The following is a 13463-nucleotide window of genomic DNA, read 5'->3' as shown; positions in this document are numbered from 1 at the left end:
AAATAGTACTTATTATTTACAGACAGATAGTTCGGGGTTCGCCATAGGAGGAGAATTATATCAGTTGGATGAGGAAGGGAATCACCACGTTATTGGATTTATTAGCAAAGCTTTAAGAGGACCGGAGTTGAAATGGACCACGTCAGAACAAGAGTTATGGGCGATAATATATGCTTTACATAAATTTGAGACATATTTAAGAGGAGTACACTTAATAATTAGGACGGATCATCAAGCATTGACATTTTTAAAGAGCTGGAAGATGTACAGTGGCCGACTAACACGGTGGATTTTATATTTAAATCAATTTAACTTCACTGTAGAGTACGTCAAAGGGAAGGAAAATATAGGGCCTGATATTTTATCTCGTTATTCTTGTGATGCAAAAAATGTACAGGAGGAGAAAAACACGTGCCCAGAGATAGCAGCTTTTGCAGTGAAAGGTAGACAACAGATTCGAAAACACTTAGAAAATATAACTGAACTACAAAAACAAGACACATTTTTGGGAGAAATTTCCGGATATTTGCGCAAGGGAAAATTTGGGCCGCCGACAAAAGATGTTAATAGGTATTTGAAAAATTACAAAAAAATAGGCAAGACTTTATATTACACAACAGGACTAAACAAAACGGTGTTAGCAGTACCACAAGAGTTGACTGAAGAACTAATAAAAATGATACATTTAGAAATTGGACACGGAGGAGTTTTTAAAACAGGGACAGCTTTGGGAGATAGGTATTATTGGCCAGGCATGCACCGAGATATAAAACGCATAGTGAGAGGGTGTCACCTATGTCAGCTGGCGAAGCGCGAAATTCGACCAACTGTAGGGCCGAGTAAATCCATAATTACCAAAGAAGTAGGACAATTAGCTATGGCAGATTTATACGGACCTTTACCGAGAGGAATAGGGGGGGTTAAATTCATTTTCGTGATCCAAGATTCATTCAGTAGATTTGTAAAATTATATAAATTGAGGATAGCAAGTACTAAGACCGTGTTAAATTGTGTAGAGGATTTTAATAAAACAATACAAATAGAGGCTTTGTTAACTGACAACGGATCTCAATTTACATCGAAGAAATGGGAAAACAACTTAAATAGGATGGGTATACGAATCGTACATACTTCAATACGAAATCCCGGACCGAACATAACAGAGCGCGTGAATAAAGAATTAGGTAGAATTTTCCGTATTTATTGTCACGAAAAACATACCAAGTGGGCGGCTTTCCTTAAAGAAATAGAACAAACCTACAATAATTCGATACACTGTTCAACAGGATTCTCACCTAATGAAATAGCTTTTGGGAAATCACCAACTTATAGTTTAGACAGGTATACTCAAGGCTGCGGAAAATCTACGAAAACAATAAATGAAATAAGATTAGCAGCACGGAAAAATTTAGAGAAAAGCGCTGCAAATCGACAGAAATACTATAATCTCAACAAAAGATTAATAACTTATGAGGTTGGGACTCTGGTCAAGTTGAAAAAATTTACACAATCAAACCTTCTCAAAAAAGAAATAAAAAAATTCAATCTGCTTTACGATGGACCTTATGTAATTGGGTCAGAAGTTTATAGTAACACGTATACGCTAATTGATCCGGTAACTCGGGAAATAAAAGGAGATTATAGCGCAATTCATTTAGCGAAATATTATACATGTAATAAGGAACAAAAACCGAGTTTAGAGATAGTGGAAATCAACGAATAAAATGCGAAATTTACAAATATTTGAAACTTTAAATAAACAAACGATTGAGAAATACAAATAAGAATATGTTAGAATACGATATAATTTAAGGAGGGAGGGAGAAAGAAAATTACTAAAATATTAGATTATCAGTTTGTTTGCGAGGGGCGGGTCGTCCTTAAGTCTTTAAGGTTGAGTGAACAAATTTTTTTTAATAAGCGACAATCATATTCTAATTTACTAATAGATTAAGAGAAAAATTTTCGATAATATTGATTTTCTAGTTTAGAAAAAAATTTGTGTGTTAGTGTGTAGAAAAATTTTGTTAGAAAAGTAAGAACACAGAAGGAAAACGTATAGGAGCTATATACCCACAAAAGGAACAAAAAAATATATATATTATAAATAGGATAGGGTACGTTTTATAAAACAAGATTTTAAATTGACAATGCATAGAGTTAGAATTTTTTTTGAAAACTTGAAATAAGGTTATCTATAGATTTAGAGTAGACATTAGGTAAAGATAAAAAGGGAACATTAGAAATTACGATATCGATAGGTTAAATTTTCAAAAAAAAAAAAATTTTAAAGGGAAACAGGAACGATGAGAAAATTGGAGGTTAGTTAAGAACAGTTATGAAATTAAAAAATTAGGATGGACAACACCTAGGCTAGAACAACTTGTTTGAATGATCTATGAAAAGACAATTAGAAATTACACAAAAAAATTTTTAGCGAATAAGAAAGAAAAAAAAAAAAAAACAAAATGCTGGAAAAGTTTAAATGAAACATGTATACCACTGATTGTCGGATTGGGTGAGGTCGTGCAAAGATATACATTTCACAAAAATATAATACTTACAAAACCAAAACAAACGATTATTTGCACACCAAGAGACCACCCGCCCTTCAGTTGGTCAATAGACCGCGAGATTGCAAACAATCTTTATATGAATCATTGTGAGGGAGGTCTTAGTCCAACCAGGTTGAGGACCACCTAAACACGCGAGTCGAGGGGCGTGTTTTTTTTTCCCAGAAAAAAAAAAAAAGAGATTAATTTTGAGTTTATCAAAATTAGAGAAAATTCCATAAAATAATATCTACGCGAAAAGAAAATAGAAAGTACAATGTGATTCAAAGTCAAGGTTGTTAACAATCCAAACAGAATGAGGGGGGGGAGAAAGGGAATAACAGAATGGAAAGAGAGATAGGGAATAACAGAATGAGGGGGGGGGAGAAAGGAAATAACAGAATGGAGAGAGAGATAGGGAATGATAGAGTGAGGTAGAGAAAGGAAATAACAGGAAGTGATGTAGGAAAAGGAATAACAGAACGAAGGGGGGAGAAAAGCTAGACTACATTTTGAACACAATTTCGATGTCTAAAGTAGTATACAACGTTAGCCACAGCAAATTGAGTTCAGAGGGGGGAACTGTGATGAAAGGCTTTAAATCACAGTGAAAGAAAAAACAGATAAACCATAGCTGCAAGAAAATATGCAAATTATTTATGAACACGGACATGCTAACGACATCTGGCGGAGAAAGAATTGATCCAGCTTGCTTGCAGTAGACTCCTGTAATAGTTGAAATTAAATCAAGGTTCCGGGACGAGAGCAGAGATGTCGTAAAATCGTCTAGGACGACTGGTACTTCCCCTTTTCCTAGGCCTATAAATAAATATTGAATTTTGTCAACCAATAGATCTGAACAAAGAGCTATAAAATTTTGAGTAACCAATCAGTGAACGAAGGGGGGTGTGTCTACGAAAGACAAAGGATTGAACCTTGGACCCGACATTAAAAAAGATAATTAATTGCATTTCCGTTCCCACAAAAATTAGAGGTGAACGCACTATGGTATAAACACTGACGTTCAAGGCGACAAACTCTAGGAAATGTTTACAATAACCGAGACATTTAGGTGATGGCGAACCATTGAAATCGAGTGCTTTGAAGATTTACAAGTTGAAAAACACACACACGAAAATGCAAAGGAAAAACTATAAACGTGATAGTATAAAAAAAGGACGGGAAAAGCGAAGGAAAATCACTGGCAGAATTTTCAACTGTAGTACAATTATTTATGATAGAAGGAGGGTGTCATGTTCGATAAAAATCGTACTAAAGAGAGGAGTGAGTGTTGGAAACAATGGAAATTAATCGTTATCAATTTAAGATGAAACGGACATATTGGTAAATCAATCTTGAATGAAAATCTCGCAAAAAAAATACACATTTTAGAAAAGTGCGGCGATCGAATGGAAGGTTAATACAGAGATTTTAGCTGCTACGAAGGTTCTAGGGACGTGAAAATCGAGTATCAGAAGAAGACAGTAACACTAAACATATATCGATAGATTAGATTCAGGAAAAGTAGACATTTTCATGATTATTAGGTTAGATATATATTAGAGTTACCCAATATTACGAAGGGATCGAAACAAGATAAAAGGTTGGCGGTCTCATGTATATTTTGAAGGGTAAACAATCGAAATCCGAACATGATTTTTATTTACGTTAAGGTAATAAACGATTAGAAAAGCGATTAACTTTAACGTGGACCTTATGGAAGTATTTAGATTAGTCAAAAGAGATTAAAATTGATAGGTTTGAAATTAAACTAAATTTACGAGTCTAGTACCAAAATTTTAAACATAAACAGATGTCAGTGCATATGTTTTATGTGAATTCTGGTATGAGAAAGATGGAGGATGGGGCGGAGATTGGATCAGGCAATAAAAGTGACAGATATCCCAGAGTCTAATTAGGTATATCTCCCATAGAAGTGTGGAAAACTATATATTAATTAATAATAAATGAAGTATGAAATTTCCCAGGAGACCACACACATCGGGAAAAGTGAAGAAAAGATAAAAGGAAGGGTAAAAAACGGAGATAGGAGATGATCCATGTGGAGAAAAGCGATACAATTCGAATTTATCCGTGAAATTAATAAATACGACTTGGAAAATGAGTAATTATAAGAGTTATGAGAAATGACATAAGAATCAAGAAGAAATTGTGCAAGAAAACGTCGCGGATAAAAGAAAATCCAAGAAGATAAGGAAAAATTCAAATCTGCGGCATTAAGAGAGAAAGTACTGGTGAAAATGGAAAAGCCCATATAAGGGACAATAAAATTGAGTAGAATTCAGACGAATCGAAATTCAAAAATGCGTAGTAAAGATTTCAGCATGGATTTAAACAATTTCGCACGAGATGCATAAAATTGAGATCTATATATATGTTATTGAGGACGGACCTATCGCGAATTGAGAAAAAAAAGGAACGCAAAATCATGAGATTTTAACTACATTTTTGTATGAACAGAGGACAAAGGGAGCTTGGGCGATTAACACAGACTTACCCGATTCGGACCCTATCGACTTAGATTTGTGAGATAAAAACTAACTACCGCCCAGAGCCGGAAAGCAGAACATCTTATGGAAGGACAATCGAGATTGATGGAAGGGGTGTTTGGATTTACGAGTTGATAGGAGATAGATTTAAGCATCAAGAGAAATTCAGATACGTCTTTTGGAACCTGAGAGGGGTATAAAAGATGGAACTCATCAGTCAGGAGGTCAGTCGCGCCGAGGGTTTGAAAAGTTGTTACATGGCAGTACTACGTCTATTGGTAAAATTCTAGTGAAATAATCTAAGTGTTAAATTCTGAACAAGTACCTGGACTTAGAAAGTTTTGTAAAAAGTCTTAAATTCAGTTTCTAAATTCTGAAAACCCCACCAGTGAAGTTTTGTTAAATCAGTTTAATTTGGTTAAACAGTGAAAATAAATATAATTTAAACTCAGTGCTTAAAAGTGTTAAGTGAAGTGCAAAAAGTGAATTGTGAATTAATTAAAAATTTAAAAATAATTATTTCATTCAAAGTGAAAACATTCAAATTAAATTTAAGAGTTTGTTATCGTTAATCTAAAGTGAACGTGATCGCGTATTGATATTTAAAAATAGATTATAATTTTGTGTAAAAATAATAATAGTAATAAATATTTACGTCTTAGTTTAAAATAAACACAATCTAGACAGTTCGAAAAGAAATAATAACAAATGCTCAAACCTTTGTTCTAAAATTAACAGTTCGGAAAAGAAATTAATTTTAAGAATCGAGATAATTAAAAGTCTGCGCAATTCGAAAAAATTTTCTTTTAAAAATATATAAAAAGAAATTTAGAATTAATAAATTGTTCAATTAAAATCCATCGTGCGTATAGCGACAGTGTTAAAAGTGTTTGTCGTTTTAACCGGAATTTTAATCATCAGTCTATCATTTCGAAAAGGAATTTGAAACAGCTATCATTCAAAAGCCTAAACTAGAAAGGTGTTATTAAATCAACGGGTTTTCTGAATTAGGATTTCGTTCGGAAGAAAAATTAAATATCAGCTAATTTATACGATTCAAGCGAGAATAAAATATTAAATAGGAATAAATAGTCGAAAGGATTTATTTTGAAATTAGTTAAAAAAATACAATTAATTAGGTAGGATTTCTTCATCAAGGTTGTTGTGTACTACCCGACCGGAAATACCTTGACGTGGGTGAGTTTTCCTTTTATAAATAATTTTCAGGTCCCAGGAGACACAGAAGGGCTGTGAAGTGGAAGTATATCAATTGAATATTAAATTAAAACAACAAAACAAAGAATTATACATTAATATATGTATATTGTATATTTGTATATATATTTATAAATATAAAATAAAATATTGTATATAAAGAATATATATATGAGTAATGTAATTATATATATGTATTTTATTTATTAATCGAAGCATCGAAATGGTAGCGATTTTTAATACCTACCCGAGGACATATCTATATTATTGAAAAAAAAAAAAAGTATTTATTAATATTCCAGACTATGTAGAATCATATATTTTATATTTATTTATTAATATATGTACTCTTTTTTAACATATTTTGACAATAGAGATATGTGTACTTAAATATATATTTATATTTATTCTTCATTTAACCTAGTAAATTTACTAAATTCGGAAAATGAAATAAATAGTTTAACTTCAATAAAAGATTTAAAAATATTTTAATAAATAGTGCGCAATAAAAGTAAAGAGGCACAAATGACTTCTAAGGAATTTTAAAATAAACAAATCTCACATTTAGGTTAGTGTGTCAGGAGATGTTTATATTATTTGTTTACAAAACAAAGGATCACTGGAGAATTGGGTCAACCGCATAGTTTGGAAACGACCTTGGCCATAATTAGTTAGTCACAAAGGATTTTATTAATTACCCGAAATAGCTGAAAGATGCGTGCGCTCAAATACCTATCAATCACAAACGACAATTGAAAAATCACGGGTTAGGAAGATTTATATCGAATAATTATACGAAACATTTGAATATTATTGATTGGGTGCTCATACAAAACCCCATCAGTTGCCTGAGATATTTGAGGGTCGAGTACTCTCTAATGTGGCAATCAACTACTTGAAACAATTGGAAAATCACGGGATAGGATGAACAAAAATTAATGTTGAACCCTGGAGGTAAAATTTAAAACAAATACAGTGCATCAATAGGAGGCAGTGGTCGCTCCTATAACAAGACCATTAACCAAATCCAATAGAGATGGCGATTCTCTTAAATAAAAACGTCAAAACCAAACAAACAAAAGCCTGGAGTTCGATAGCTCTCCAAAACAAACTATCAAATATGATCTTATTTTACTAGTATTTATTAGTATAACCTTATTCTTACGTATATATTCGGTTACCAGACCTAGAGCTTCGCAGAGTTCTTGGCGCGAGATCCGAGCTCGGGATGCGAGGTAGATAGCCTCGTATTGCGAGTTATAAACCTTTCCCAAACTGTATGTATACATATATTTATTCGTATGTACTGTCTATTGGAGGATGCGGACCTGCATACAGCTTGCATTTTAGGTCCTATGGACTACTCTCGCATCTTCTCTTAGACGTGGAATGAGGATTCACGACCCGTAAGTCCACACAAACCGTGAGTATATGATTGTATGTAGGACGAAACCGGTTCGCCCTAAGTAAATTGTAGTCCAAGGAGGTGTCGGAATTTGGGGGTATCGGGACCCGGGGGGAAACTTGAATGCAGTACATGATGACGTGGAAGGCTTCTTGGGACACGATAACTTAGGTATCAATCAAGGAGCCGTGTCAAAGGATTGTGCAAATTTCTAGTCCACTCCCGATCATCTCGTTTACTTGATGGAGGATTGGAGCCAAATTATGCCAGCAAATGGGCTATTCCGAGTTCGTCAAATATGCAATTAACTAATTACATTAACCTACTAAATCAATCTTTACATGTACCTTATAGCAGCAGAATCATAAAGGAGTGGTGCCACACAGACACAAGAGTTCACCAAAATCAAATTTACTAACAATTAACCATTTGAGTTATATTAAATTACCTGTCCAAATAAACATGTATAATATCTTTTATCTGCATTTAACTACGACTTTGTTAGGGTGCAGGGAATCAGAATAATTACAATAGGAAAGTTAGCTCATTCAGAGAATTCATTTAAGTCTAGGTTTGCAATGGAAAGACCAATTAAATTGTGAAACTCAACACCTCGATCAGAACCAAGGGGGTTACCACAAAAATGAATGTAATTAAAATCCTATATCATAAATCAAAAAAATTACACAACGTTTGATGGAATTTAATTACAATATAAATACGGGTATATTTGCGTTCAAGATCGTAAATAACGTATTAATTAGTTAAGTACATATGTCTATAAAGATATATAATACAAGAGAGCTTTAAGTAGCTTTCTGTAGGTATCAAGGAAAAGGGTCCAATTTTCATGGAGGCTTATGTGTTGTAGGGGAGGAATTTTCCATCCCTGCGAACACATATGCAAAGCCTTAGAAAAATTTTTTAAATATCGGTCATAGCCAAGAGAGAAGAAAATTTTATATTGTTTTAAACAAATAAAAAAAAAAGAAAATGGTGAAAAGGAGAAAACATTACAGGCTGTTTAAAATTCTGTCAGCCACTTACACTGCTGTATTACGGCCGGTATACGCAATACGCATGCTCGTGATTATGATTAACGTTTTATACTCACCTGTTCTTATCTCTCCGTATTATCTTTTATGAGTAAGAAGGTTATGTTAATAGAGCCCGCATATTACATTATGCAAGATTGTTGACCGTGTGCAAATAGCAAATATCTGTTGAGTTTGAAGCCTGTAGACATGCTTGACTCCTTGTGCCTATTTAAATAGGGGTAAACTGTTTCAGATATTCCCCTGTTTAACTGAATCCTTTGTGAGTTATCATAGTACCAGGTATAATACGTGATATTTTCTAAATGAGAACTTGTATTTACTATTATAATAAAAATTATAATTGATTTATTATCATTTTTTGTAACAAATAAATATTATAATATCCTCACTTAGATCTCCCATGCTGATAATAGAAAGCAATTATAAATATATTAAATAGTATTTTGTCTGAAATAATTATAAATTTACTATCCGGTGTTATTTTGTTCAGTTGAATGGTTTCAGTTTCAGTCTGTATTTGGTGTCAGTATATCCTATTTCTAATCACCCTATGTTTTGTATTCAGCTTTTCATTTGAGAATTAAATGTTGAAATATTTTAGTTTTTAATGACAGTAGGAGTTTGTTGTAGAGTTTGGTACCATAGTAAAGGAAGCTTTTTTGCCCAAATGTTGTATTTGTAGTTTCTTATTGAATATGTTTTTAACACTCAGATCTAGTTTTTGTAATATATGTGTAAGGTGTTGGTCTTGTGTTATGTATTTATGAATATAAAGGAGTATTGTTTTAGAATTGTGTTGTTTAAGTGACATAATGTTAAAATTGTTGAAGATTTCGTCAGTGCTAGTTCTTACGGGGAATTTCAGATTTATTTTCATTATGGATTTTTAGATTTCAATTGTTGGATCTTGTCATCAACTCGCTTTTCTCTTCTTATGAAAATCCATCCAACAATATTCCCGAAGATAACATAAAATGAAGGTTCTCTTTTATGGAGATTTTTTAAACTTTTACTTATGATATTTCACAAAAGCGCTCTATCTCTACAGTATAAATTCAGGAGAACTATGTCGCCACCTGGTTGGGAAGCGTTGTGAGGCGAGTTAAGGTAGAGGCTGTAAAAAGGAATTTATTAAAGCAGGTATTGAAAAGGCTAGATTATATGAAAGAGGAAAAACAGATGTCGATTGCTAGTTTCACATACGAACCCACTTACAAAAAAACGAAATAGCCAGTTCTCGTGTAGTCAACATCAACTGTGAACGGTGTTCCGCGTGTCCGTCGAGTTTCACCAGCATGCACCGGTGCAACCCTTTAGAGCAGGCTCCATTAAAATACATGAAGTACGGACCAAGCATACCCACATTGCTTCTGTGCATTAAATATGGCATTCGTTCTGTTAACAATAGATTGCCAATCAGACGGACCGCCCTTCTTTGCACAGAAAAATACAAAATTATATTTAAAACGCACAGGCCCGCATAGAGTCTGTACCCTGTTAAAATAATGTTTATCTCACTCGTGAGTGATCGCAATATATGCATCAAAAATAAAATCGTGTCAGTCTACTGAACAATAAAAAAACTTCATAGCAAGACATTTACACCACCAAAACCTTTCAAGCATTGTGTTGCGGTCCACAGAACGCTTTCAGCGGTGTTCGACATCGTATTTACCTTTGCTAGATAAATGCATTGGACTATTATTTGCATATAAAAGATCAATAGAACACACGGCCGGCTCTATGCGGGTGCAATTGGAGCAGTCCGCTCAGGGTGCCAAATTGCCAAGGCGCTGATAAAACCTAACACTTAACAGTCCTAACATATCGCATTTGAGATTATTTTTCATAAAAACGGCGCTACACGAAAATAAAAATCATCAAAATATTATTAATTACAGTGATTACCTACCTAGGCGTCTACTGGTTTTGACAAGGGATGCCAAAATTTTACTCTCACCAGGCATCGTTTGGCTTGTGGCCGGCCCTTATAAAACCCAAATGTTCTGGGCAATTTACAATGCAAAAAACCCGCTTTGAAGAAATGGACATAAACAATATTTACTACTCTTATAAAAGGGCTTAGAGCGGTATTCGTTGCGTTAAATACGGTTTGTTGATTTCCCGCACCAAAAACATTTAATATTTTGTCTGGAAACTTTAATCCCTCAACTCCACTTAGTTGAAATATTGTATTCATCTGGTGTCCATTTTCTTAAATTTCAAATAGGCGGAATTTTAGGTTAAGAGGAAGCTACAAGCCAAAAATTTGCATATTCTTGGTATGCTTTATTTCTTGACAAAAACAGGTAATAAGCATTAAAACCGCATGGCAAACGTAGTTAAGAAACGCTCGATTTCATGCACAAAAGTAGTTTTTATTTATTTTGTAAATAATTTTAAAAGAATTCAAAACGGTTCATCAAGAGAAACTGTCACAGATGATCTAAGCCATAATATGGAATTTTTTTAAGTTGTTTCATTTATGCGTTCATACATTTCTATTGAATAAATACATTTTTTAGTAGTTTACATTTATATTTAATATTGATTAAATATTTTTTTATTTAAATTCTACCCAAAGGAAACGATAGGAAAAGCATCAATTTATTTAAAGCATATTTTTTGGTAGTCATAATGTAAACCACTTCGTTATAAAGATTATTGGAAAATCACTATTTAGTATTAAGCTTCGCCTTAAAAACAAAACACAAGCAGAACTGTCACAATGGTGGCGTATTGCAATTGCATTCCATAAATTGTTTTCTGCCGTAGGGGGTCTGAAATGGGAGTGATATTGTGGGTAACATAATAATTGAGGCATATATGTGGTTAGGGACGCTTTTCCTGGCTGCATATTTTGGAAACTCATGAATGAGAAAAAAATGAATCTGATTTTTCACTAAGAATTAGATTTGTGTATCATCACTTATCTTGACTCTTTTTATTGAGAGTCAAGATAACAATTTCGTAAAAAGTTCAGCTTCGCAAAACTTAAGGGTTACTGCATTTCCCTAAACACAGTTGATTTTTATTTATTTTTATATTTAATATTTGTATTTTTTACAATTAAAACATGAACAGTTTTTACAGTATTTTAATGTGAAACAAAAATAGCCTTTCCTTACCATAAATAGACAAGGCTCTTATATTTGCTGAAGGAATTCTTGCTCATATTTTATACATATATATCCTGCAACTGCTTCCAATCGTATGGAGCCAGTGAGACTATGGTATCTTCAGTTGGGGTATGTTGTCTTCATATCGTGGAGACGGAGTAATGCGCTAGATGAAGGTAGGGGAGTACCTGGCTATTCAGATCTAGTAACCAAACACGGCCATTTCTAGCAACGTTTCATTTCTGAATGGTGTTTTTAAACCAGGGCAATACTGAGAGTATTTTCCACTCTGTTACGTGGCGGAAATATACTATATATTATTTTCAATTAATAAGATTTTAAATAACACAAATAAAATTTACTTACGCACGCCTGTAAGTATTTGTTCTATCTGACATTTTACAAGAATGAACTGTTTTTCGCAACTTTAATAGAGTATCTCGTTCAGCGCAACATTATGCTCTGGATTAATATTTCCATCATCAAATAATAATACATAATTAATATGAGCAAGAGGCAGTAAACATTTATAAGATAACCAACGTCCTAGGTCAAGTGGTTCGCTACGTTTGGTGATTAGCAGGGGTACTCGGGTTCATGGGTTGAGGTTAGTCTAGGTTCCAGATTGCCCACCTACTTCGTGGCGGGTCGGATCTGGAAAGACTGATATATTTTTCCTTTCAAGAACTTCTTCCTTTCCTTATAAAGACCCTCCAAACAGCATCCCCAAGAATGACATAGGCACTAAGTGATTTTTTTTCAGGGCCTCCTGTGTTGCGCTACTTTAAAAAAACACAAGAAAGCTTTAAAAGATACTAAAAATATTTTTATTATTAATTAACATAACAAATTTGTACACAATTTTAAAATATATATGGATATTTTTTTAAATCAAACAAATTACTTCATGTTTTATGAATACATTCGATCAAATATGCATATTTTTGTGATTAACTAAAATTCAGCTACAAAAAACCTACCCACAATTATTGAGTTATTTAGTCACATTTTTGGCCTACTCGTACATACAATGTAAAAGTTAATACTTATTTGATTTGCTTGAGCATTCACGCCAAAGCTTAGAAATTACATTATGATATTAATTTGAATTATTAACAGGGGTAAGGCTCTATGGCGTGTAGAACTCATCGTATGAGACGTGCTTCAGGAAGGCCGCAACGGAGGCTGTTACACCGGTCTTCAAGCCCAACGCTACTGGAGGGGCCACTTCCGCCAATACGTCCTTCCATATTTCATTCAGTAGGTTGTTTGTAGTTTCCCCTGAAAAAAAGCACATAAAAGTGAGTAGGGGATGTCACCTTTGGATGGGAAACCGGTGTCCTCCATACGAAAATCTATGAATTTTTTTTAAAGCGATTTTAACCATTATATACATTGGAGTTGTATGAAAAATAAACTAGGATTCGCTTGCGCTAATATTACTTTAGAAAATACGTTTTCTTTGATGTATACAGGATCTCTCAAGGTCACTGACGTCATCACAGTCAATAGGTTAAGGAGACAGGCGTTTACTAATTTAGGGTGAATCTTTGTTATAAAAGTGTAAAAAATCAATAAGTACTATACATAACAGCGCTAGTACC

General features: G+C 33.5%; 1 protein-coding gene across 1 annotated transcript in view; it reads right to left on the bottom strand.

Moving 5' to 3' along the window:
* Positions 1 to 12661: 12661 nt before the first annotated feature.
* Positions 12662 to 13463, bottom strand: part of LOC149419677 (protein takeout-like) — a 40538-nt gene continuing 39736 nt past the window's right edge. Inside the window, exon 5 of the mRNA XM_089636982.1 lies at positions 12662 to 13140. Within this exon, the coding sequence (XP_089493108.1) occupies positions 12989 to 13140 (152 nt within the window). The 3' untranslated portion in view covers positions 12662 to 12988. The remainder of the gene's footprint in view (positions 13141 to 13463) is intronic.

This window comes from Hesperophylax consimilis, chromosome 11, assembly GCF_061612785.1.
Source record: "Hesperophylax consimilis isolate HC1 chromosome 11, BYU_Hcon_1.0, whole genome shotgun sequence".
Lineage (NCBI taxonomy): Eukaryota > Metazoa > Arthropoda > Insecta > Trichoptera > Limnephilidae > Hesperophylax > Hesperophylax consimilis.
Note: the sequence above shows the minus strand (reverse complement) of the source record. Positions and strands in the feature narration are given on the sequence as shown.